The sequence below is a fragment of the Spinacia oleracea genome, chromosome 5, assembly GCF_020520425.1.
Source record: "Spinacia oleracea cultivar Varoflay chromosome 5, BTI_SOV_V1, whole genome shotgun sequence".
Taxonomy (NCBI): Eukaryota; Viridiplantae; Streptophyta; class Magnoliopsida; order Caryophyllales; family Amaranthaceae; genus Spinacia; species Spinacia oleracea.
The window spans coordinates 44,111,447-44,135,912 of NC_079491.1; the positions used below are offsets into that span (position 1 = coordinate 44,111,447).

Genomic DNA, 24,466 nt, shown 5'->3' on the forward strand with positions numbered 1-24,466 from the left:
TTAAAATTACCAAATGTCATTACTTAGTACTTACCGAGATTGATTGTTGCGACTTGCGAGCCACGCGCGAATAGGGAGTCGTTGGATAAATTTAATTGTATGGTCGAGATCGCTTCTCATCCTTCTCATTATAAGGATCTTCTTATTGGAGGGGGACCCTATATATATATATATATATATATATATATATATATATATAGAGGAAGGCTCATGTGAGAACACCCCCTTTATGTGAGAACACAATCCTATGTGAGAATAAATCTTGGCCCTTGAATCATTTCTAATCTAACAGCCTGAAATCAAGGATTATTAATGGCAATTTTGTAAATTCTTTGAAGATATAGTCAACCCATCTCATCACTTTTCACGCCTGTTTTCTTTCTCTCTCTAACCCCTTTTTCTCTCTCTGTTTTCTCTCCTCTCTCTCTATATCTTCTTTTGCGCCATTACTGAACCTTAATTAAGGTCGAATTGATCTTCAAATTTGCTTCAGAATTCAATTATATTCTCGAATACATTCATTTGATTGCTTATTTATAGGTATTTTTCATCAATTTCATTCAATTTCTCAATTATGATTTGTGTATTTTGCGTGAGAATTTTTCGATTTGTGACCTAGTTTTGATATATTATCGAATTTAATTTCATTATTATCGAATTACAATTATCTAATTGTTGATTATCGAATTGCTTATTATCGTTTGCTGAATTTTGTGAGCTGCTTCTTTATTTTGAATTTCGTCAGCTATTTTTTTAATTATCGAATTGCTGATTTTGTTATTGGTCTGTTTTATTTTTATTTTCTGATTTTTTTAATTTTATTTTTTGTTTTTTGATTTGGATTTGTTTTTGTTTTAGATTTTTATTTATCGAATTGTTCCTCTCAATTCGTTTTTTAAACAAAGAAAAATAGATGTTCTATATTCAATGTACAATATGTTCTATATAAATATTCTACAATGTGTTCTAAACAATGTATTCAATGTTCTGAACTATGTTAGCATATGTTCTAAGTTACTTATCTTTTGTTCTGCAGTATTTAAAACTATGTTCTGTATCTTTTTTTTGTTGGTGGAGATGCATTCGTCGTGTCATCTGTTGCTGTTGGTGGTGAGGTGTTGTTGCCGTTGAGGCTCCAAAGGAGGAGAAGAAGGTTGAAGAGAAAGAAGAGTCGGATGACGTAAGAACAACTCTATCATCCTCTAAATTGTGTTTGGTGTTCTAAACTAATGATTCATATGTTCTAAATTATTGTTTTTATGTTCGAAGCTATTGTGTGTTCAAAATTGTTAGGTGGAAGCTGGAAAGTTGAAACTGGTCTTTCCATAATAGTACAATTTAGGGATAATAACACTCAACTGGTGTTAATCCATAGTGATGGTGTCAAACCTTATGAATAGGTTGTATTCTGAGTAATTATCCTTATTAGGGGTTTTCTTGCTTAAGTTTAATTTCTTGTTAGATTGCAATCTTGCATAATAATATCTTGAATTTCTGCTAATTTGATTGGTTTGATGAATGAAGGATGATACAATATCTCGTTCCCTATTGTTTGATTAGTGAGAGAATAAATGTTGATACATTGATATCTTGTTCTAGGTGGTGATTTTACCTCTATCATGCTCACGGTCATGATCTCGTTCCTCTCCTTGTCTTTGCATCTGTCATGATGTCTATAGTGTCTACCCTCTATGTGCTCGCGATCTCTTGGCTTGTCATGGGATCTATCACGAGATTTTTTCCGTTCCCTTTCCTTCTCTCTGCCCCTTTCTCGAGATTTTTGTCTGAAAAATTGAACATGAGTTTAATATTGACAAAGAGTAAAACAAAAGTAAACAGGAATAAAATAGTTTTGATCCACAAAACACAATAACCTGGAAACTCTAGGGGAAACATTTTCTTTAAAAGATAAGCAAATCACCCCCCACCCCAGGAGACAGGACCTTTAATCACAAAGGAGTACCTTGTGTTCTAAAAAAACTCTTTATATAGACCAACTATCATAGCTTCATTTAATAGGTTGGTAAGAAAATAGGTCGGTCGATACAGAAATACCGGGACTAATAGCTGGTCTGATCCAATGTACATATTATATCAGCAAAAAACAAAATGGCGTGAAATAGGAGGAAGAAATTACCCTTGCTTATGTTCTAAATCACCCATTCTTATGTTCTAAATCATCCTCGATTATGTTCTAAACTGTGAACATCGCGAAAACCATCTGTTAGATATGTTAAGGTCCATCCTGAAACCAACATTTTGCTATTCTTGGTGGACGATTTGGCTACACTTGACTATTTTTTGATACTGAAATATGGGGAAACCTTCAGGTTTGTATTTTTCTTGCATCTTTGTGGCTTCCTCTGGTCTTAGTAAAGAAGTTGTATTTCCTCTGGTCTTAGTAAGAAGTTGTAGTAACTGTGATTGGTCATGTACCATCATGTGTAGGTTCGGCATGGAGCAGTATCTTTTCTTGTTAATATTGCTTCCAAAGTAACTGTTGCTAATCTTGTACCATCATGTGCAACAATAATGGTTCGGTTTTTGCTTGTGTATGTATGTAGTTGGGCAGGGTGAGTATACATGAAAGGGATACATTAACCTTATGCACCAATTAGTGTTAATATTTCACTACTCTGTATATTCTTTTGTCTTGATGAGTTAGGCTAATATTACTTAGTGGCATCAGATCAAAACCCACACAGTGTTGCCCTTTTCTTATGTTCTAAACTAGCGTTGCATATGTTCTAAATTAACGTTGCTTATGTTCTAGAGGTTTATATGTGTTTTGGGATTTCATATCTGTTTCTTTACATAATCAGTTGTTAACAATGAATAACTTGTTTGAATATTTTGTTAAAACCTATTAGCTCAAATGGTAGAGCAATGTGCCATTGCACATGGATGTAGGTTCAAATCCTACATAGGTTGTTGAGAACACACAACTTAGCTCTGATGTATTTATAGGGATAAGTCCTACAAGAAAGTTACCTTCCTTCGCCACGACATATTCACCAAGTGCCCCCCAGTCTGTCAGTCAATAAAAACCAGTCATATTTTTTTGTTTTTTCCACAGAAGGTTCGCTTAATTATATTATGAGATGGGACATATGTGACAAAAATTAAATAGCAGATACTCAAATACACCTGTTACAACTCTAGTAAGAGAAGGGGGTTCCTGTTTCTGATTTATGTTTTGATTATCTAGTTCATAGCTATCAATATCATCGTCTTCATCATTAAAATCATCAAATCCCATACTGCGTTTTGCTTGCATAGGCATTGGAGATTCCGTCTTCTGAAACCTCGGGGTTCTGCTGCATGAATTAAAAAAGGCCCAAAAGAAGAGCTCCAAAATGATAACTTAAGTTTCACGCATCCTTCAGTTCAAGTGTAAGATTTCATGTTCTAAAACTCAAGGCTAGTGTTCTAAAAATGTATACATATGTTCTTAAGTAAATATAACATATTAAAAAGTAAATAGAAGTTATTCAAAAGTAAAGAATCATCAAATATGACAATTAATTAATATCATAAACGAAATACAAATAGTTGCCTATGTAGGATTCGAACCTACATCGTTGTGCAATTGCACAAAGCTCTACCGATTGAGCTAATAGGCATTGTCCCAAAATAACAAGCATTGACAACCACTACTTACAACAACACCATGCACACAAAACTGCTAGCAGCTAAATAGAGCAAAACAACTGCCCAACAAAAAACTACAAAAATAGTTCGAAAATTGAATAAATATGCAAAAACACATAGCAAATGTTCTAAAAACCCATAGAAAATGTTCTAAAAAGTCATAGCATATGTTCTAAAAAACCTATTTAAGGGAATGTATCATTCTCTAGAAAAGACCTCAACCCTAGTGAAGGTGTTATAAAAGTCATTAAGAGAGTTACTGAGATGTGAACACAAGTCATTGTTGTAAAAGATGACAAAAAAAGAATATTTCCATAGGTGTTTGGGAAAGGTACTAGAAGTTTGGGTATGATTAGGCACCCGAAATTGTGTTTTGGAACATTGAGGGATTTAATTGTGGTCCACCCACAACCGAGGGCACTTTCTATAACAGGTTGTTGACAATAAATGGTTTCTCCAGATGCTTGTTTGCCTTCTGATAACTTTAGAACATCATGTTATATAATTTAGAACATCAAGTTATATAATTTAGAACATCAAGTTACATAATTTAGAACATCATGTTATATAAATTAGAACATCAAGTTATATAATTTAAATTTTGTCTAGTCACTAGAAAAGAATTTTCTGGAACAGTAATACCAGTTTGAGAAGAAATATCTTCATCAAAAAAAAAAAAAAAAAGAGAAAAAGAAAGTCTTTTCAGTGGGAACATTATTAAGAATGGTTAGATCTTCTTTATGAAAAAAAGGGAAAGTACTTTCATTGAAGCTATATCTCTGGTAACAAAAGTCCTTATGAGTTTGAAGATCATCAACTACTTAACCTATGAAAATCCACCTGATTGATCTAGGGTTGAACTTGTCCCTACCTGTATCAGTGTTATAAGCAAGAGGTTCTCTACTCTCCCACTTTCACCTAATATAATCCACATGAATGCATACTCACTTCCCTTCCTTTCTAATTACAAAGCGCTTACAAAAGACAAACATAAAGGAAAACAGGAAAAAAAAAGACAATATGCTTAATGTTCCTTAATGGCTTCTCTCGCCTTTCTTTGGATTGTTACCACTGTACATTATTCCTATATGTTCTAACCAGTTAAACTTTATGTTCTAAGCAGTTAAGCTATATGTTCTAACCAGTTAAACATTATGTTATAAGCAGTTAAGCTATATGTTCTAACACGGTGAGAAATAGTGATCTCATCAAATTCAGAACATGTGCACTTATAATTAGAACATATGCAATTATGATGTTCTACACAGTGAGCTACGATGTTCTACACAGTGAGCTATGACATTCTACATTCTTAACGTTCATGTTCTAAAGTATTGAGAGTATAAAGTATTACTCTAAATTGTTCATGAGAGTATAAAATAGTATAATGTTAGACTACTTTAAAAAAGTATAATTTCTCAGCAATTCCAAATGGTAATAGATGCTCAAAGTTAAACTAAGAAAACAAATAAACAATATGATACCAGGCTGCCAGCTACGTGAGTGACGGGAGAGCAAAAAAAATGTGTCAGAAGCTGAGCTTCTGCCTCAACTCAACAAAACTACACTGTCTAAGTGCTAATGGTAAGGACAATAAGAAATGAACATACCAATTCTATGACTAACTACCTAGTTTTAGTACTAAAACTTTATCCAAATGTACACTCCTCCAGTAATTCATGAACACAAAATCTTGAATTGGTAGTCAGTCTGAAATGTAAATATAGTGCAGTTTCATCTAAAATGTGAACGCGTTGACAAACCAAACGTGATCAAAACAAGCAACAAATCATATTTCATCTACAACCATCTTTCTACAAGTACGACTTCGATTGACTTCAAAACTATATATTTTATATAATAAATACCAACATTTTCCATACAAACGCAGTTAAACGTCACAAATGCTAGTATTAAGTAAAAATCAAATCAGAGAAAACTCCCTCTTTGGTGAAAACTCTTTGGAGGGCGAAACTAATGCTACATATTGTCAATAATAAATCTAATAATGAGATTAAAAAACCGATCACAAATATAAGATGGAAAGAGTACACTCCGTATCAATAACCAACGACAAAAATACTAGTGAGTGGCTAATCCAGAGGATTGAGATCCTCAGTGCCACTGTTCTTGCAGCAGCCAAACAACTGCCCGATAGTCAATAACATGAATCATACCACCCAAGACTTACCCGCAACAGCCCTCCTATGCAAAACAAATAACCTGCACCAGCGGCTATGCAAACACTTAAGACCAACACCATTATGTGCACCAACTATGCTAGCACATAATATTGCACAGGAAAAAAAACATAGCTAACTAACTTGAGTCGTCATAAAAACAGGCCAAAAATAAGACTCGAAGCAATTCAGGAATATATATATTAGATACAGGAAGAGAACATTGGAACATAACTTTCTAGTTTTTGAACATCTTGTTATGAACTTTAGAACATAAAACATCCATAAATATTAACTTCTCTACATATGTTCTAAAGGATGAAACTTAATGTTCTTAAAAGTGAGCCTTCATGTTCTAAAGAATTGAGATGATGAAATATTACCCAATATTTGAAAGGATGTCAACTAAAAGTGTTTTTTTGACAATTGGACTACAAATGGACTCCAGCACTGATAATTTATCGCTTTATAAACTAATATACATAGTAAAATTTTTGTTCTAAAAGGTGAAATTTATTGTTCTAACAAGAGAAGCTATATGTTCTAACAATTGAATTTATATGTTCTAACAAGTGAAGCTATATGTTCTAATAAGTTAAGCTACATGTTCCAAGCAGTTAAGTTATATGTTCTACAAAGCAGTGTACACACCAGTAAGAGAGGCAATGGATTGAAAAAATTATCCTTCTACTCTACCCATTATATTCTACCAATATATCTTTTGATGTACCTTCTCTATGTTCTACCGTGTTTTAAAATGTGGCATGTTTAAAACTCTTCACATAGCTTATGTACAAACTAAATTATGAAACTAATATCCGTATATATTTGTTATATAAAACATCGTGTCTCTTTTCAGTCTTCCCAACCCCTACTCTTATCCAAGCCTTACCCACAAAACCTCCCCTGCTTTACCATATGGTATGTGTAGTCAAATAAGATGTGAAAAATTCTATTTTAATGATTCGTATATAAGTGGAGAGAGGAACGAGAGCTTACACATATCTCATAAGTGGACCACGTTGAATGGGTGGTTAATAAAGTCAAGACATGAGCCACAACTAGTATTAACCATTGTCAAGATCCAAAAGACATAAGCTATGAGCACCTAAATATATTTGTTCTAAACCGTGAACTTTCATGTTCTTAATTTTAACTTTCATGTTCTATATTCACTATGCCATATAATGGTAAGTGTGGTCCAGTCATCCCAGTCCAGTCACTCCAGCCCAAACCTCCCCTGATGTAGTAAATGGTAAGTGTAGTCAAATAACATCTAATTTTTATCATTATTTTTTATGTTCTAAACATTAAACAATTTTGTTCTAAATAATGAGCTTTCATGTTCTACATTCTTAACCTTCATGTCCTAAAGTATTGGAAATATAAATATTACACAATATTTCTCATGATGTCCTTCATAAGTGATGGTAGGACATTTTGATCCGTTGTTTTGGCACATCTATTCTCATTTTCTCTGTTTAAAAATGCAGAACATATGATTATTACTTTTAGAACATCAAAAAGTACCAAAAATTAGAAAAATATTGTAAAATTCTCAATTCTCAAATTAATTCAAAAAATTAGAAAATATTACCCGACGTTTTCAAGGATGTCCTTCAGATTGCTTCTTCGACAATTTTACTATAAATGCGCTCGATTTAGCTCTGATTTTTTGGCATGTTTAATCTCATTTACGTCCTTTGAATTTTCCCTGTTTAAAAAGTCAAAACATATAACTATAAGTTTTAGACCGTCTTGATTTATTTCATAATATCGATAAATAAGAAAATATAGAAAACAAACAAATTCAAAAATTAGACAAAAAACAAAAAATAATCACCTAAAAATTCAAAAATTAATCACAAATAAAGTAAAAAAAAAACATGAACAATTAGTAAAATAGTAATCGCAAAAGTTCAGAACAAACTAATTCTAGATTCAGAAAACAATCAAAAAAAGTTCAGAACATATTGATTCCAAATCCAGGAAAAAAAAATAGAACAACAAATAGAACATCAAATATATAATCCGAACATTCAATCTACTCAATTACTTACGAATTTTCTGCATTTTACCTTACAATCAAAACTTATCACAAATTAACTAAAATTAATGTCACAAATTAAATAAAATTAATGTCTAAAAACAAGGAAATCAGTTCCAAATTTGTGTATTTTGTTTACCTTCTTTGTTCGTATTTATTTTTCATGTTGATTTTTTGAATTTTCAGTTTTGTTCATCAACAACTGAAAAAATTAGGTTAAAATTAGCAAAAATTATAGAAGAAGAGATGAAATATAAAACAATTATGCGAGAATTTACCTTAAATCAGTAAGTAATCGGCGTTTTTGGAGCTTGATCGTCGTTTTCTTAGAGCTTCAATGGTCGTTTCTTGAGGAGAGAGAAAATGGCGAGAGAGAGGGGGAGGAGGAGAACCATTTGAAGAGAGAGCGTGAATATTGAGATTAGTTTTGGAGAGAGAAAGGGACGTAGGTTTTATTAGTTTGGTAGTTGGGAGGTTATTTACCTTATTGCCATTAATCGGTTATAATTCTAGCCATTAGATTGAATCTAATCCGTAGGATTAAATTCATTCTCATATATAGTAGTGTACTCACATAAGGACCTATTTTCACATGATCCCTCCCCTATATATATATATATATATATATATATATATATATATATATATATATATATATATATATATATATTAGATTAGTTAGGGCAGTTTGGTAATATATTTTTTTTTTTTGTATTTAGAAAATAATATCCGCATTTAGAAGTTGTGCAACTAATAAAGCCTAAATCCTAACACAGTTGGAAGTAGGATGAACACACTTTATTTAAGGGAGCACAATCGAGTTTGGGAACGTAACTTAACTTCTCCGATCTCCAATTCTCCATACTTGCTTATATATTTTGTCTGGAACAAGAACCTGAAATTTTGGCCAGAATTAATGGAAAAAAAAAAGGTAGGAAGAGGGATAAAACAAGAGCGTAGTTTTTAGGAAATACGGAATAGCAGATTTTCAGAAGCATAAGAAAAAATTAATGATAAAGCTCACACGTGAGAAATTATTACCTTTCCTTTATTAAGTTTTGGTCCACAATAAACTAGTGCGGACCGGGTTTATTTAAGAGTTTTACGAGTTCCGGAACGTAACTTAAATTCTCCCGTCTCCAATTCTCCATACTTGCTTATATATTTTGTCTGGAACAAGAACAACCGCTTAAATCAAAAGCTCCCTTCCTCCTTTGCCAATTGACCCGCACAAAACGCAGAAATTCGTGGATAAATTATTTATCCATTCAAAGGTAAATATTTCTTCGTTGATTTTAAGTTTTTTTTTTTTTTATCTACGATTTTAATTTCAATGTCCTGCTATTCACAGTTTCAATCACCAATTTGATTAATACCCAAAACCCAATTTGAAATTCAGTTATTAATGTTTGAAATTGATCTGATGTTTATGGTTTCTTCAGTTTGATATTTTTTTTCTGAATAAAAAGAGCTATCTTTGTGTTTAATCGTGAGGGGATTTCGTCTGATTTATTTGAATTGTCAAGTTTTCTGGGTGAGATATTTTGTTAATTAATTTGGCGTTGACTGAATTTTTGAGCCTATGCCGACACTTGCAGAAGCGGTGGTTTGTTAGTTTGATCTGATTTCTTTGCGTCGGTATAATCCCAAAGAGCACACAATCGAGATGATGCACTTTAAAAGTGTTGCTAGAGCCTAATTAACCACACAACCCAAAGCGTTTCCTACAATTAACCTATCGTTATTGTTCGAAATAATGGATTCTAATAAAATTAAATAGAAAGATCCGACCTTTTAGTGATAGCCTGATAGGGACAACGGGTAGTTCAATTTTTTTGTATAGCAATCAGGTTTACAGGCTGTTAGCCTGGCTGGCTGTTCTGTCTGCTTGCCGTTGGGACACCGGTAAGAATTAGGTTGTAAATGGTTCTGGTCACCGTTCACTAGTATGAGATTGGGTACGGGTTCGCAATTCGCTACCTAATTTGCCGAATTAGACCAAAATTGTACCAATTTCATGTTGTAATTCGCTTTTTCGGTTCGTGGAGTGATTGGAGGATCAGGTAACACTGGTTCTGGTCGTTGAATATAATATCAGAATATCTCAACTTCTCAAGCCTGCTGACTAAGAATACAAAGAAAAAACTGAACAATATCCTCATTGTCACTCTGTTTTCCAGTCATTTCCATCTCTCAAACTTAACTTAAAGAACAAGCCTAGTAGATTTAAATCAAAATTAAGTTCAAGAAATCATCCTCATATCATAATTACCTCCTATTACTGTATCAGAATTATTACTATTAGTCCTAGTTGTTGTAGCAGACGTATAGGAGCTAGAGGAAATCATCTTCAGATCATAATTTTCCTAGTCGTGGCTAGTTATCTTTTGGACAACGTTTAAAAGGAAGAACTGGATTCTTGTCTGTTTATTATTTGAGATATTCAAGTGGTAGTGTAAATGTTTCATGTTTGTATGGAAAAAGTCGGGACTTATAACAGACATATCCACATAAGTGACATAACTAATTATTTATTGTATTTATTTTTGTGAATTTCAGTTGGCTGACATGAAGATGAACAACCAAGCTTCCAAATCTCATCTCATGAAAAATGATTTTTATATAATAGATGATCTCCTGCTGCAAATTTTGTTCCGACTACCATGCTCAGAATCAGTTATCAGGTGTAAGTGCGTCAGCAAGCAGTGGTGTAAGGTAATATCTGAACCTGGATTTGATGCTGAATTTATTGCTCATAAAATCAATAACAGTCAATTGTCCTCATCGAAAAATGAAGAACAACTTCCCTCTATATTTGGGCTTCGGCGATACAATAAAAAGCCCTTTATTTATCCCACCCATCCGACCTTTACAAATCTTGACTTTTCGCTAAGTTTTATTCCAACTTATGAACAAGGACCTGAATACCGTATCGTTGTGAAAGCATCGTGTAGTGATCTCGTTGTATGCATCAGTCCCTCACCAAAAGATCTTTATCTGTATGTTTGCAATCCTCGCACCAAGCAATATTTTCAACTGCCTCCACCATCTCAAAAGAAACATCCTGCTTTGATTGGTTTTACTTGTGATCCTTTTTATGTGTTTGATAAAGAAGCTGACCAAGTTACACTTAGTACTTGTTTTCGATTCAGCGTCTGTTATGCTTTCTTTGCTAGAGCAAAAGCGGATAGACTGGAAATCGAAATTTTCTCATCTGAAAACAGAGTTTGGAGGAAAGCAATCTTATTGACACCACAGTATTTTGATTATAATTATGCTACGTTAAAAAACTGCTTTACGTACAAGGAGATATTGCATTTTTACAGTGACTGTGCCATTATCGGTTTTGATCCTTACAAGATCAATGAGGATGGTGAAATCCATACCCATTTCATTCAGATGCCCCCATTTGACGCCACTGCAAACCGCGGTGTGTGCATTGGAGTTTTTGGAGGGAAAATACTTGTTGCAGAATTATGTGCACGCTACGTACATCCAAGACAATTGATCAATACAGCACAGGTTAGTAATATCAGTATTATTGAACCAGCAAGTAGTGCGTATGGCATAAAGGTTTGGGAGCTTAACAACTATAGCACTGGTGAATGGTCCATGAAGCATATGATTTATTTTCATGAATTGGTTTCACCAGACTCTCTCCTCACTCAATATACTATGCGAGGATGTCCCAACTCGGAGGTTCTATTTTTCCATCCAAACGATGCTGATACTGTGTTGTTGAGGCTTCCGAAACTAGTTGCTGAATGTAACTTGAAGGATAAAACGATAAAACGAGTTTGTAACTTTAGTAAACAACTTCAGAAGGTATATGGTGTTGCTTTCCCGTGGTGGCCGTCACCACTTCCGTCAATTATGTAGTGGAGTACTACGTATTACAACATTGGCACACGGTTTAAGGAAGAGAATAGAGAAGATATACATTTTATTGTTCTCTTTGGTGCCAATGGAAGCACGCAAGTTATTGTTTGTTTTTCTGTTTATGGTGTTAATGTTGAATTCCTGAATCAACCTTTTATTACTACGTACTTATATTAGGTATTAACAAGCCCTTTTATGGCTCATCGTGTCGATGGTGTTTATGGTCTTCTTCTCCTTGGCTCTTTTTAGGTTCTGTTGTGCATGTCTTTGTTTTTTAGTTTTCAGTTATACGAAGTATAATTTTGGTACTTACCACCTTATAATAAAAATTAGTTTTTATCATCTTAAATTTTATAAATGTTATAAAATCACCACCACTTATAATAAAAATTAGTTTTTCTCATCTTAAATTCTATAAATATAAAATCACTACCGGTTTTTAACATATTTCGTCTATTTTTCCATCATTATAGGTTCACTAGCCGATTTCTCTTTATTTCCCTCCTTTTCGTCTCTTACTCCACGAATTCCCACACGTTATACCTCCTTGAATTTGATTGTTTAATTACAAACTAGTTGTTGGACCGTGCGCTAGCGCGCACAGTCCCCCAAGATATTAAAAAACTCTCTCAAAACGTTATACAAATCACAAGCCTAATTCCTCTATGAAAATAGTTGTTAATAGATGATACAAAAACATGGTTAATTACTTAATATAAATTAAGTAGAAATTTCTATTACATGGTAAATTACTTAATGTAGGTTAAGTGGAAACACAAATTCTTATTTACAATGGGTGCACAATAAATATTGTACACCGGAGTAAAAGTTGACTCAAAATGCTTAAAAGTTACATTTATATATGTAAAAGTTATCTATTTTTTAATGATAAATTTTTTCATTTGAATAAAAATTATTTCTTCAAAATCACTAATAATGTATAAATTAATCGTTTGACCCTTTAAAATGTTTATCTAACTTTATAATATAAAAGTTACAGAAAAATAGGTTAAAGTTACGAAAATTTGCATAAAAGTTATCTTGGTGTACAATAAATTTATTGTACACCTTGTACGCGCAAGACCTTTTGAAGTAGAAATCCCTTATACATAAGTGATCCAAAAGTGCAATGGGCATTTCCTGAGAAAATAAAATAAAATTGCAGGTGTTCCATATTCTTCTTAAAAGAATCCACTACAATTGTTTAAATACTAAAGTCATGCAACATAAATAATGGTTGCTTTCAAAAGGCTTATATAGTTCTTATACTACATAGCTTTTACACATATATAATATTGATTCTATCAGAGCTTGTACACATACAAACTGGAGGCATTTCTGAAAGCATTTACTCTTCGGCTGCAAAGACTCCTCGACATTACCCTCTAGAGGTAGCCACACTACAGTTCAAAAGTGAAAGTGAGGCTACAAATCATTCAAAGAGGAAACAAAAACGATGAGTTGAAACTAACCTTCTATAAGAAATGAAATTGAACATTCATGCATGCTACTAACCCCGAACAAGCTACCAAGCAAGTTAAAGAAATAAGCAAAAGTATAATATGACTCTTAGGATAAGCATTGTTAAAATTTCAGCAACAAGAAAATCAGTTGGCTTGAGTTTGTAGAGAGAAAAAAGAATATAGAAGTGGAAAGGAGAGATGGATAGGAGGAAAGATAAAAAAATTTAAGGGAGAAAAGAGGAAAATGTGGCATTCCTTCTTTTTCAAAGGAAAGTTGTTTTCCACCTTTGGCAAAACAAACAAAGGAAAATGGGAAAATCTTTTCCCTGGAAAGTGATTTCTATAAAAAAAAAAACAGAGCCTAAGCAAAGTACTGAAAGAGATCCTTTCAGTAAGAATATAATTGTGTAGTATAGGTTTACATCACATTATATGATATTGTCAGACGCCACGAGAAAAGTAAAGTAGTAAACTATTGTATTATGAGCGAAGCAAAAGAAAAAAGCACCGCAAAAGGTAGTTTCATGTAGAGTGGAAAAGAGTAACTATCAGATTGAGATAGTTCAGGAAAATAAAACAATTACGAATACAAGATAGTTATGCTCCTAGAGAATACAGATTGCATCCATCAAAGGATGATAAAATAACATGCTAAGGAGCATACCAAAACATACAAAGCACATATGCATCATACATTTATACATTTATACATTTATACCCAGATTATACTGTATCAAAAGTAGTAAAAAGTTGGGAAGCCAATAGAGTGCTTCAGCATTAAAAATTGCTCAGTGTTGGATTGCTTACTGTCAAGAGTTGGGTCTACAGGAGACGAAAAATGCATCTGAAATCCAAAGCATCCAAGACCTCTGTTTAATTCCACAAAGCCGGGAAGCCATTCAACCTTAACTATAGGCGCATCAGCCTAAAATAGCCATATAAGAACTCATGATTTAACATAGAACAATAGAAGCCATTGGATATACCTTGGTTTTTGAATAAAACAAGTCTGACTTTGGTCATTTGCTCAATTTCTACTCAATGACCCCACTAACCTTGTTGGAAAAATAGGCACACCAGAAGCCACAAGCAGAAGCCATTAGAGATTCCTCTGAAGAGTATAGCGCTGGAGAAAGAATAAAGTAATAGATATCAATATGACCTGATACATCGCAAGAAAATTAAAATAAATAGGAACACTTAACCAATATTGTGTACTTGCACAGATTAACAGTTCATTTTCCTATTGATTCTTCCAGATGTCCACGGGTAATAACCAATTTTGAAACCCAGCCATTCAAGAGTAATCCTTCAAGAAATGTCTCTCCTGTAACATACTAACATATATCTCATATTTATAAGAACATAGCTTACCACCACCCAAAACACATTGGGACTTGAAGAAAGTTCGAAAGTAGTTTGTAGTTTTGTACATAGTAGCAATAGAGAGAAAATGTAACAAATTAATACCCATCTGTGAGCTATCATCCAACAGTGCATCAAGTACATTGTTCATAGAGTTCTGTAACAACGAGTAACCCTTTAGATGAGGAACAACCAAGGATGATGAACTTCTCTGCATGAAAACAATGTTTTAAAAGACGGCACTAAAAGCTATTTGTAGGCTCCTAGAATTACAGACTAAGTAAAATATGAGAGAACCTGAGTTCCAAAGACTTGCAGACCCCAATTCGAGGAAATATCTTCCTGTCCGTTATTATTTAAGGCCCCAACATCCCCATCAACTTCAGATATCTACAAAAGCCAGTATCTTTGCATGTAACTATCTAAGTATGGGGGGAAATGAGAAAGAAGAAAAAACAAGACAAGACAACCCAATATACCGTCTTCTTAAAATCTTGAAGGGCTTCGGTCAGTTTATTTTCTTTCTCATTAGCATCATCATCATCTGATTCATAAACATTCCGATTTTTCACAACCTTAGGCTTTCTCTTCTTTTTTTTTTCTTGCTCCTTGTGGTCATTAAAAAGATCATCTAAGCCAAGTAGTTTTTTCCTGAAATGTTCTAAAGGCACGTACACACAAGTCAATTTTCCAGAAGCTTGCGGGAATGGCGTGATTACCTACTGTCAACAAAACTCTTGCTAATGATTACCTACTGACAAGCAACTGACATGCCAAAGAAATGGTAACCCACACCTATTTTAGAAACAAATGACAAAGCTTGTGTACATAGAATACATATTTTTCAAAAATCAGCATTCCTTTTCATTAATATTATAAAGCACGAACTTCATGTTCATTGAGGAGTTCACCTAAATAACCATTGATGTTACTATAGGAATTTTGAAATACATGTAGACAGATTGTTACCTTCACAACTTCCTCCATAGGCATATCATTCATCTCTGAAAACAACTTCGAAGGTAGGCTCCTAATAACACCCAGATGCGCCAGATCATCTAATGACAAGTATTGCCACACCTTGGTTTAAGCGAGTTTCATGGTACAACAGGTTTGAAACCAATGCTCAAGGTCCAACAGGCTCAAGATAAGATTGACCTGAAAAGTAATTAACATGAAATGAAATACAGTGTTCTCAACAAAATATGAAAAGGTTAACTATTTCTTCAAATGCAGTGGTGCCTAATTACAAAGTTAAAGATAAATAATCTATTTCATATTTAAGCAAGTAAACCTGAAATAACGATAGCATAAGAAACTAAGAACAAATAACTACTATTTGCTATCTACTAAAATAAAGATGATAAAAGCACCCGAAGCCCATTTTTTATACTCCATAACAAACATACTCCGTAGTAGATTCTTTATATAAAGTGTAGCAAAAAAGTAAATAGAAAGCAAAAAAAACTATAAATTAAAGAAGCTATTGATATAATATGGATTATTTGCACTCATAAGTATCATCAATGTACTTTATAAATGATCAACCCCATTTCTTCCTTTATCTTCTTACTCAATTACTATGATTTCTCTTTATGGCCTGTTTGGTAATGGGGATTTCATTTTAAAAGTTGAATTTGGCCCAAATAACCTGTTTGGGGATTAAAAAGAATTTGAATTTAGATTTGGCTCAAATCCAAGGACATGGAAAAATAAGTTTGGGCCTGGTATTTGAAATGCATTCTAAATTGCTGTCATTTCAAATCCTTCCAATTGAAGCTTGCTCCATCAAACCATCACTGATTGCAGCAAAGTAGCAAACCACCATTCTCTCTCCTCTAATTTCAGCGACTCCATCCCCTTCAAAAAAATATAAAAAAATCTGTGACTCCGTCGCCAATTCGCCGCCGCTAAGAGAACCACCACGACCTCCACCTCCAACTCCTTATTGCCTCCTCTCAACCTTCATCAATTCTCTCTCCTATTCACCTTAGCTTGTTCAATCTCTTCACCACTCGTTCTCGCAACCTCTTCGTCGCCTCGTTGCCGCTGCCGCCTCACATCCTCATCGTCGCCACCACCACGGCCACCACTGGCATGTTGGATGTCGACGTTGACCCTTCCATCCCCTCTCCTTGGTTTATGAAATAACGTTAACAGATTGAAGAAAATCGAAGGAGTTAGGATTAGGGATTTTTTCCCCAAATTTGAATGGCACTGCAGTTGTTGATTAACAAGGCTGATTTAAATTTTATATATTTCATTGTCGATTAATCAAATAATTCGACATAATTGTTGAATTACCATTGTTTTTTTTAATTTTTTTGGGGGTAATATGTTTTTCTTTAGTTTACAAGCAAAAGCAATGCATTAAATCAATTGAAATTCATTTAATTCCCAAACAACCTATTCAAATTTGAAATTCTGCATTTGAAATTCTTATGTTTTCCAAACACCAAATTTGGAATTGAATTCTAAGATTTCAATTCCAGAAATTGAATTCCATAATTTAAAATGAAATCCATGTTCCAAACGCAACCTTAAGGGGTTTGTTCAATCAATAAAAATTTAAAAATTACTGATCTTTTAACCTAATTAAACCAATAGGCTAGTCAGGTTAAAATTTTAGCAAATCTAATATATCATCACACATTCATACAAATGAAACTGCAAACCATAAATTATTTAATCAAAAGTGTAAACTATAAAGATCATAACTAAAAAAAGAAGCTAATTGTACCCAATAAATCTTGATAATGGAGGCAACAACAATGGCGTCAAGCTTGACATTGGAGCCACTAAATTTATCAAGTTTGACAAGGGAGCCGCTCTAGGTCTAGTCGATTAAATTAGAATAATGAAACACCAAAATCCCCTAAAAATCAAAAATTGAATACCTAGACCTAGAAAATTCAGATATTGAGAGGAGATAAAGAAGAAAAATACCTGAATAGGATTTAACAAAGAGATTGAGAGAGAAGGGGATTGAAGAGGAGAGTGGTTCATGAGCCAAGGGCTGCAATTTAGCGGATCTATACGAAAATTTATATCCTCCAAATGCCCGGTAGCTTTCCGCCGTCGAAGAAACGATCCAGCTCGAATGCAGCACTGCCACCGCCTAGTTGAGGCTGAGACAAACGTCCTGGACAAAATTAACAACATTCTTTGAAGTTTGAACAGTCAAATATTGTAAATTATTGAATTTTCAAGTCGGATTAATTTGCATTCCAAAAAGAAAACAAGTGGGCTTCACAGTGACACCCAACTACTAAAGTTTAATATAGTATTCTACTGAAGCCCAACCCCAAACTCTCCCGAGGAAAAAAAAAAAGAAGAAGAAAAGGGAAGAGAGGAGAGAGGGAGAAATATGATCTTAAAATACAGAACTTGATCAAGGATTTTTCTTCAGTGTAATTGCAAAAATTAACATAAATTTTCAAATAATCTAAGATGATAAAGAAATTACTTGTGATTTTTCTTTATCTCATCCATATTAGAGATATAGGTGTGCTCTACAAGCTCCTGCCTATCAACACACTGAAGGGTGACTTCAGCCACTACTCCGAGTCCTCCAAGACCAACACGAGCAAGATAAAATAGCTCCGGATCTTTCTCTTTAGATAGCTCTACAGTACCCTTGGCAGGAGTGACCAGTTTCACGGAAATAACTTGCTAATCAATAGGTGGCAATCTTGCACCAGTACCATGAGCACCAACCTAAAAGCATTTTGCTGTTAGAAACAAAGCTAGTGAGGAGAAAAATGCTTATACAATACAGTATTACACTACTTATTCTGTTATGTATTCTTCTAAGACACAGTATGATGAAACAAACCTAGAACACCATAACTTTCCAAATAAAATTATAAAAATCCTTATGATTTTCCTCGCCTCTCATATTCTAGAATTTTTTCTCTATGCAAACCGGGAAAGAGGTCATTTCTTTTCCTTGCATTTCAAGAGGACAGAAAATACATCTATGTAAACTGATAAAGGACCTGGAAAAATGCAGTAGAGAAGATCCCCAAATTTAGAGAGAGAAAGAAGGAGCTGTATTCTATTTAGCTTGGGAAAAACGCTAGAAGAATTACAACTATATGTGGTACAATTGCTGACCACATGACAGAATATTCTAATTGACACTAAACAACCCAAATAACAATTTAGCTAGGAAAATGACTAAATTACCCATTACAGAAAATAGAAAGAAAGCAGTAAAATATATGTTCTACCCTCAATTGAAACAATTGTATTGAGAAAGAAGTATTTTCGTATTCCTTCATAGTTAGATCATATTAACTGCGGTCCTTAACATTTGTCAAAAGACAACTATCAAACCTTTGGCAAAAGTAGATTGATATGAAGGTGGCCTAGTAAATATAAAATAATCATTAAAAAGCATATACATGGAATGTAAGCTCTTGAAAACTGAAGGAGTGAAGGTAGTTTAATCAGCAAAGAATCATACATTCATTGAAATAACTAAGCTTGAGAATTTAGCTGTTGTTTCATCACATTCTATCATGATTGGACAAGTAATCTCCATTTTTGAAAATACAAATCTTAACAATGCTAAAAACAAAAAACGTTCCATGTAGTTAACAATTAGAACCAAAATCCTCTGATTTCTAGCACATTATCCAATAATATATTCCTAGCGGCATTTGTAGCTTCGACTTCTTTCTCCCAGACACCTAAAGCTAGATTAAAAAACCAGTGAAAGCTGAAACTTATCCTAGAGTTCTCCTGCTAAACTTTCTAGTTAAGTCATAGTTTCATCATCTAAGAACAAATGTATGTCACATAAGATTAGTGTTACCTAAGTCGCTAGTTTGAGTCCCAGACAGTGGATACAGGTTCACAATTCACTATCTAATTTGCTAAATTAAGCCCAAAAAGTACGACTTTCATGTTAAAATCCCCGTCTATTGGTTCACAAGTGATTGGGGAATTAGGCAAATCCCGCCAACATCGATGACCTTCATGGCTCTCTACACACCATACCCACATAAAGTAACTCCTACATTCTACAATCAACATTCAACATTCTCACACAAAAGGAAAAACAAACAAAAATTGAAACCATTCAAACCCAACAACATTCAGCAATATCAAATGGAATCCATAAAGCTGGAAACTAATGAATTAATATGAAATCGACCTGAAGAATTCCACCAATCTTCTGCTCCCTAATAGAAGCAAAATTTTGCAAAGTAAGTCCGTACTCCTAAATTTGATCAACAAGCTGCTGAACTCTAATACCAGCTTCAACTCTAACAGTCTTCTTCTCCCTTATCAACCTCCAATACCTTATCCGACAAGCCTAAATTCACCATGCCAGCCCGAGAAAGCCCAACCCCATTTGGAGAAAGACCCGACCCAACATGCCCAATCTTCTCGGACTTTTGATGGGCTTCTTGGACAAGTTTTTCGAGGTCCAAAATCGATTTCGGTTGAATGAAATTGCGGGTATGGACCTCATGGGTACCACTCGAATTAGAGATGGTGTGAAGATCTTCGGGGAGAGGGGCGTATTCGAAGAGTTGGGCTTTTTTTTGCTTGGCGTTTTCTGGGAAAGGGAAGGAATAGTAGGTTCCAACGCCGCAACCGAGGAGGAGGAGGGAGTATCCGATGATACAGACCTCCTGATGTATATAATTTAAACTGATACATTGATTATTTCTATTATCAAACCATCCGTGCTTCAAATTTTAAGACATCGCGGAGAACAAGAAAAATCAGGTGAATGGTTGTGATTTTGTGATAATGGGAAATTTTACCTCTCAGCATATCTGGATAGGTGATCAACAACAACCATGCTTCTTCATAGGTATTGGATTTAAGGATATGAACTGCTTAACCTGAAAAATGTTAGAAGACCTTCCATTTGGTGCAGGATTTGATGCCAGGACACTATGCTTGTTTGGTGGAAGCGCTGGCCAGCTGAGCTTCCGTTGGCCCGTATCGTAGTTATCTGCTTGCACGATCCCCGCAGAACGCATCATTTTTTGAATATTAGTTTGAGGTATGGGCCTCATTGCTGCTAATTTTAGCTTATGCCGGATGGGGAAACCGGACTATAAGTCCTTTTCAAAAGATCTAGTTGCTTTATCTTCTTGCTCAACTTTTATTGTAGACAGGTAACAACCATACAAGCAACGGCTTGATCCTTGACCTGTTCCATACATATTTCTGCTTGGAGGAGATGGAGCAGATAGATCATTATTGTGTGGATGTCTACCTTTCTCCTGTATTATACATAACAAATGACGATCAACATCATCTCTCTTAAGCAACAACCAGTCCTTGAATGCTTGCAATTCCAAGGGCTGCCAGACTGAGGTAAGATGTCTACGGCGTCAGATGCCACAATACCTATGACCATACAAGAATACAACAAAGAATGAAATCAGGATAGCAAAGGTAAAACAAAATAGCTGAGGCAACCAAGATATGATAAGACTTTTAGACAAAATTACAACATCAATCTCTAAGAGAAATAACAAAGCGTACTTCAACGAAGAGATATTCAATGCTACACTCTAGGACACCAATTAATACTCCATTGATATCCACGTCAAGTTGTCAACCATGCTAAAAGCCTATATATCATATATAGCAGCAAGTAGCACTTTATTTAAAAGTCATTTTCGATACATTACCATCAAAAACACAAATTCATGTATCTAAGCGCAAAAAATTGTAACAATAATTTCCCAAATTGAAAGCAGAACCCGTGATAGTTTCTTGGACCGCAAGCATAAGACAAATAGAAACTTGGGAACAAATACCTAAAAGGCTAAAGCATATAACAACTTCTTGTATAAAACATAACAGAAACTAAATGCACCCCTATTCTCTCACTAAATAAATAGAATCAAATGATTAAGTTAAAACATACATTTTTAAAAACAACGAGGCAAAAGAAAAATAGGCAGTCATATCAGAGCAAAGTTCATATACCAAAAAAATGTGTGTTCTACTCATTACCTAATCAATACAATATTCTACTAACATCCATTCCAATAGGAAGGCATATCTGAGCAAGGTTCTGAATTTGAATATTATATGAATAGTAAAATCCAACTCCAATTCATTTTTCATTACCCTAAATCAAAATTTAACAAAAAAAAAAGATATGCTTATGGAGAATTTTATACCTCATCTAACTCAGTCTATCCTTCTTAGGTTGCTTCAAGGGCTTCCACTTTTCACCGGCGGAAAAATTAGGGCTAAGATTCCCAAGAAGTCAAGAACAACTGAAAATACACAAATGTCAAGATGTTCTAGGTTTAGTGTAATCAATGTCAAGAATTCAAGATGATAAACCATGATTTCAAATTCTAAATAGCGCCAGAAGAATAAAAGAAAGAATGAAAATAAACCTCTTGGCAAAAAAATAGTAATTAGGAGAATGTGACTAACAAAGTGTTGGTCTAACACAAACCATTGAGTTTCTTAAGCATACTCGAACTGAATTTGCAGCTCGCAACTGATTGTCATATTAGGAATCGGCCTCTGGCTTCATGATCCAGTATCCCTGGTATCGTTATAGAAATAAATACGGAGTACCTAATATCAAAAGTCGAGAAAATTGTCCATAAATTCAAAGCTTAAAATCAAGCCATGAGAAATATTCACAAAACATTCTGAAACTCAACAAATAATAGCATGAACACGTCAAAATCTCAGCAATATAATTGGAAAACTAAATAGTAATATTTACATCAATCATATCGATTACACAAAAAGCCCCAAATTGGACCAAAATCAACAAAATCATATTATAACACAAAAATTCGCACAAAATCACATCAGCAACCAACTCAAACATCTTAAATAGCACAAAAAGCCCTAAGTTGTACCAAAATCAACAAAATCATATTATAACAGAAAAATTCGCACAAAATCTCATCAGCAATCAACTCAAACAGCTTAAATAGCCCAGAATCTCATCAACAATCAAATTAAATTGCTTAAAATCGCATTAAATTGATCAAAAAATCGCGAAGATCTGAACGTTTTATGAAGAATTGATACCCTAGTTTTGCAGAAATATTCAGATGTTCATCGACCACGTTCTAAGAATTTAGAGTTTCGAATTGAAATTGATTTTAGGAGTGAAATGTTTTGGTAGTTGATGGACTGAATTATGAGAAAGGAAAGTGAAAGTTTAGAACCCTATGGTTGATTGGCTGAGAATGCGGGTTGCAGAGAAATAGGAGAGAGAAAAGGGCCAAATATCAGAGTAGAAGAAGAGGGGAAGAGATAATCAAAGCTAATCAGAGCAACGACATCGCAGGGAAAATATAAAAGGAAAATACGAAAAGGGTAGAACAATAGAAGCATGGAACAAAAAGTAAGAGATCTAATTGCTAAACAATGTATGAGCGTTAACATACCTTCCATTCTTCAAAAATTACCAAACTGCCTGGCTATGCTTTCAAACTCTGGCTGATCCGAATACTTGATGTGTATATCGCCACCTACACTATTGTCCTTCACTACATCATCAACACCATGCATTGGTTTAGCCTTTTTCACAAGGCTAGAAAAGTATTCCAAATGGTTGTCCAACATCAATTAGTGAGATTACATGAAAACGGAAACAACATTTGGCCTACATAATAGTTGCAAAATCTACTCTGAGCCAAGAACTCAAATGCAAAAACATCAGTATTCGTGACCTCGTTGCTTTAAGCTAACTGAGTGACTTTACACCATACACTAGCAGAGGAGACAAATCATAAGACGATTTAAACAACTATTTACTTGCGTTTGGTGCATTTAAGGAAAAAGAAACAGGACATAAAAAAATTATAGGTATTTTGGCATCTGAAATAAATATGCACCAGAAATGTCTCCCCTTTTAAAACCTCAATTTCACTATTGTGATGAATGGAATTGCAAATTTATAGTTAAAACTTGTTCGACTCCATTATGAGGCGCACCAAATGTAAAAGACTGTCAATATCATGGAAGATGAAATCTAGGGCACTCTTAATAGACAATATGCCCCTCCTCATTTCCTGCGTGTGTAAAGAATGGCATTGAGGCTAGAAAAGCACGTTGCCACCTTCTAGATGCCTCAGTTGCAAGATTGAAAAAATCGTCTCTTAACTCTTAAAGAAACTGAGTCATGCAAGCCATTTAACAGTTTGTTTAACAGGCTGCAATCCAAAGATATATGATTCAAAAGAGGATGAGATTAGTCAGCAATTTAGCGCTTCCCCTTATTTTCAGATAGGTAATTATGCAAATAAGAAATGGCATATCATTTCATTTACAAACGGGGAATAAGGCCATCCTAGACCTCACTTCGTTCTTCCCATTACAAGAATTGAGCTATAATACCAAGAAGGTGGGAGGGGAGTCATCATCCTGACATCTGATATAAGATGTCTGTACCAACTTGTTTAATAGGTTAAAATGTATTTTTCTCACACTGATTCAAATACTAAACAACAAAAATCACTTCATATTCCTTAGAATCTATCTTATGTCATTTGTTCACACTATATGCTCTATTGGTTGGGTTTCTTCGATGTTGGGACAAGCTGATAGAATAGTTCTGTTTCAGATTTTCAAACAATAATCTCCAAGGAAGTATATTAGTGAAATTTCCTAAGAAGAAGCCCGACAATGTTTTATGGTAACAGTATAGCTATGAAAAATATGCCAGTCAGCACTATGACTTGTATTCATAGAAACAGCAGGTACAAACCTCGCCTCTGAGCTCTGCTAAGAAGACTTCTCCAAATCCATCTGCACTAATCCTAGTAACTGTTGTTGACATTATCTGTCGCCTTTTGTAGACACCTACTTTTGTCCCCATTCCCGAAAGGGAAGGTTCGATGATGAAAACGTAAATCTCCATTTGA

At 34.2% G+C, this 24,466-nt stretch overlaps 2 protein-coding genes and 2 long non-coding RNA genes across 44 annotated transcripts; 2 read left to right on the forward strand and 2 right to left on the reverse strand.

Moving 5' to 3' along the window:
* The first annotated feature begins 799 nt into the window (after positions 1 to 799).
* On the forward strand, positions 800 to 1,501 carry LOC130461133 (uncharacterized). Its single transcript, XR_008921509.1, has 2 exons — positions 800 to 1,180; positions 1,270 to 1,501. It is a non-coding gene; the product is annotated as an uncharacterized lncRNA (long non-coding RNA).
* Positions 1,502 to 5,489: 3,988 nt separating this feature from the next.
* On the reverse strand, positions 5,490 to 8,292 carry LOC130461027 (uncharacterized). Of its 3 annotated transcripts, none has more exons than XR_008921317.1 (4): positions 8,157 to 8,292; positions 8,018 to 8,080; positions 7,429 to 7,545; positions 5,490 to 5,874 (listed from the first exon to the last, which is right to left on the reverse strand). It is a non-coding gene; the product is annotated as an uncharacterized lncRNA (long non-coding RNA). The 3 variants fall into 3 exon arrangements; XR_008921318.1 differs by having other exon boundaries at positions 5,490 to 7,308; XR_008921316.1 differs by having other exon boundaries at positions 5,490 to 7,545.
* A 583-nt stretch (positions 8,293 to 8,875) lies between these two features.
* Positions 8,876 to 11,960, forward strand: LOC110780388 (F-box protein At5g07610). Of its 3 annotated transcripts, none has more exons than XM_021984788.2 (3): positions 8,876 to 9,152; positions 10,438 to 10,593; positions 11,205 to 11,960. In XM_021984788.2, exons 2-3 carry the CDS (start codon positions 10,508 to 10,510, stop codon positions 11,755 to 11,757), a joined length of 639 nt encoding a protein of 212 aa, XP_021840480.1. In that variant the 5' UTR covers positions 8,876 to 9,152; positions 10,438 to 10,507; the 3' UTR covers positions 11,758 to 11,960. The 3 variants fall into 3 exon arrangements, with proteins under 3 accessions (XP_021840480.1, XP_021840479.2, XP_021840478.2); XM_021984787.2 differs by having other exon boundaries at positions 8,889 to 9,152; positions 10,438 to 11,400; positions 11,531 to 11,960; XM_021984786.2 differs by having other exon boundaries at positions 8,898 to 9,152; positions 10,438 to 11,960.
* Positions 11,961 to 12,906: 946 nt separating this feature from the next.
* On the reverse strand, positions 12,907 to 23,131 carry LOC130460688 (uncharacterized). Of its 37 annotated transcripts, none has more exons than XM_056828104.1 (12): positions 22,988 to 23,131; positions 21,971 to 22,157; positions 21,746 to 21,844; positions 20,366 to 20,960; positions 18,052 to 18,302; positions 17,532 to 17,727; positions 15,555 to 15,743; positions 14,883 to 14,975; positions 14,691 to 14,796; positions 14,276 to 14,346; positions 14,028 to 14,145; positions 12,907 to 13,157 (listed from the first exon to the last, which is right to left on the reverse strand). In XM_056828104.1, exons 7-12 carry the CDS (start codon positions 15,585 to 15,587, stop codon positions 13,021 to 13,023), a joined length of 558 nt encoding a protein of 185 aa, XP_056684082.1. In that variant the 5' UTR covers positions 15,588 to 15,743; positions 17,532 to 17,727; positions 18,052 to 18,302; positions 20,366 to 20,960; positions 21,746 to 21,844; positions 21,971 to 22,157; positions 22,988 to 23,131; the 3' UTR covers positions 12,907 to 13,020. The 37 variants fall into 37 exon arrangements, 11 of the variants coding, with proteins under 11 accessions (XP_056684082.1, XP_056684083.1, XP_056684088.1 ...); XM_056828105.1 differs by having other exon boundaries at positions 22,033 to 22,157; positions 22,988 to 23,130; XM_056828110.1 differs by having other exon boundaries at positions 22,033 to 22,125; positions 22,988 to 23,006.
* Positions 23,132 to 24,466: the final 1,335 nt, after the last annotated feature.

Excerpts from the sequence above, each read along its gene's own strand:
- LOC110780388 (XM_021984786.2), top strand. The coding sequence starts at position 10,447 with ATGAAGATGAACAACCAAGCTTCCAAATCTCATCTCATGAAAAATGAT.
- LOC130460688 (XM_056828104.1), bottom strand. The coding sequence starts at position 15,587 with ATGAATGATATGCCTATGGAGGAAGTTGTGAAG. Across the intron at positions 14,146-14,275 it reads GTGCCTATTTTTCCAACAAG|GCTGATGCGCCTATAGTTAA; the intron begins GTTAGTGGGGTC and ends TGGCTATTTTAG. Across the intron at positions 13,158-14,027 it reads TGTAGACCCAACTCTTGACA|TGTGGCTACCTCTAGAGGGT; the intron begins GTAAGCAATCCA and ends TTTGAACTGTAG.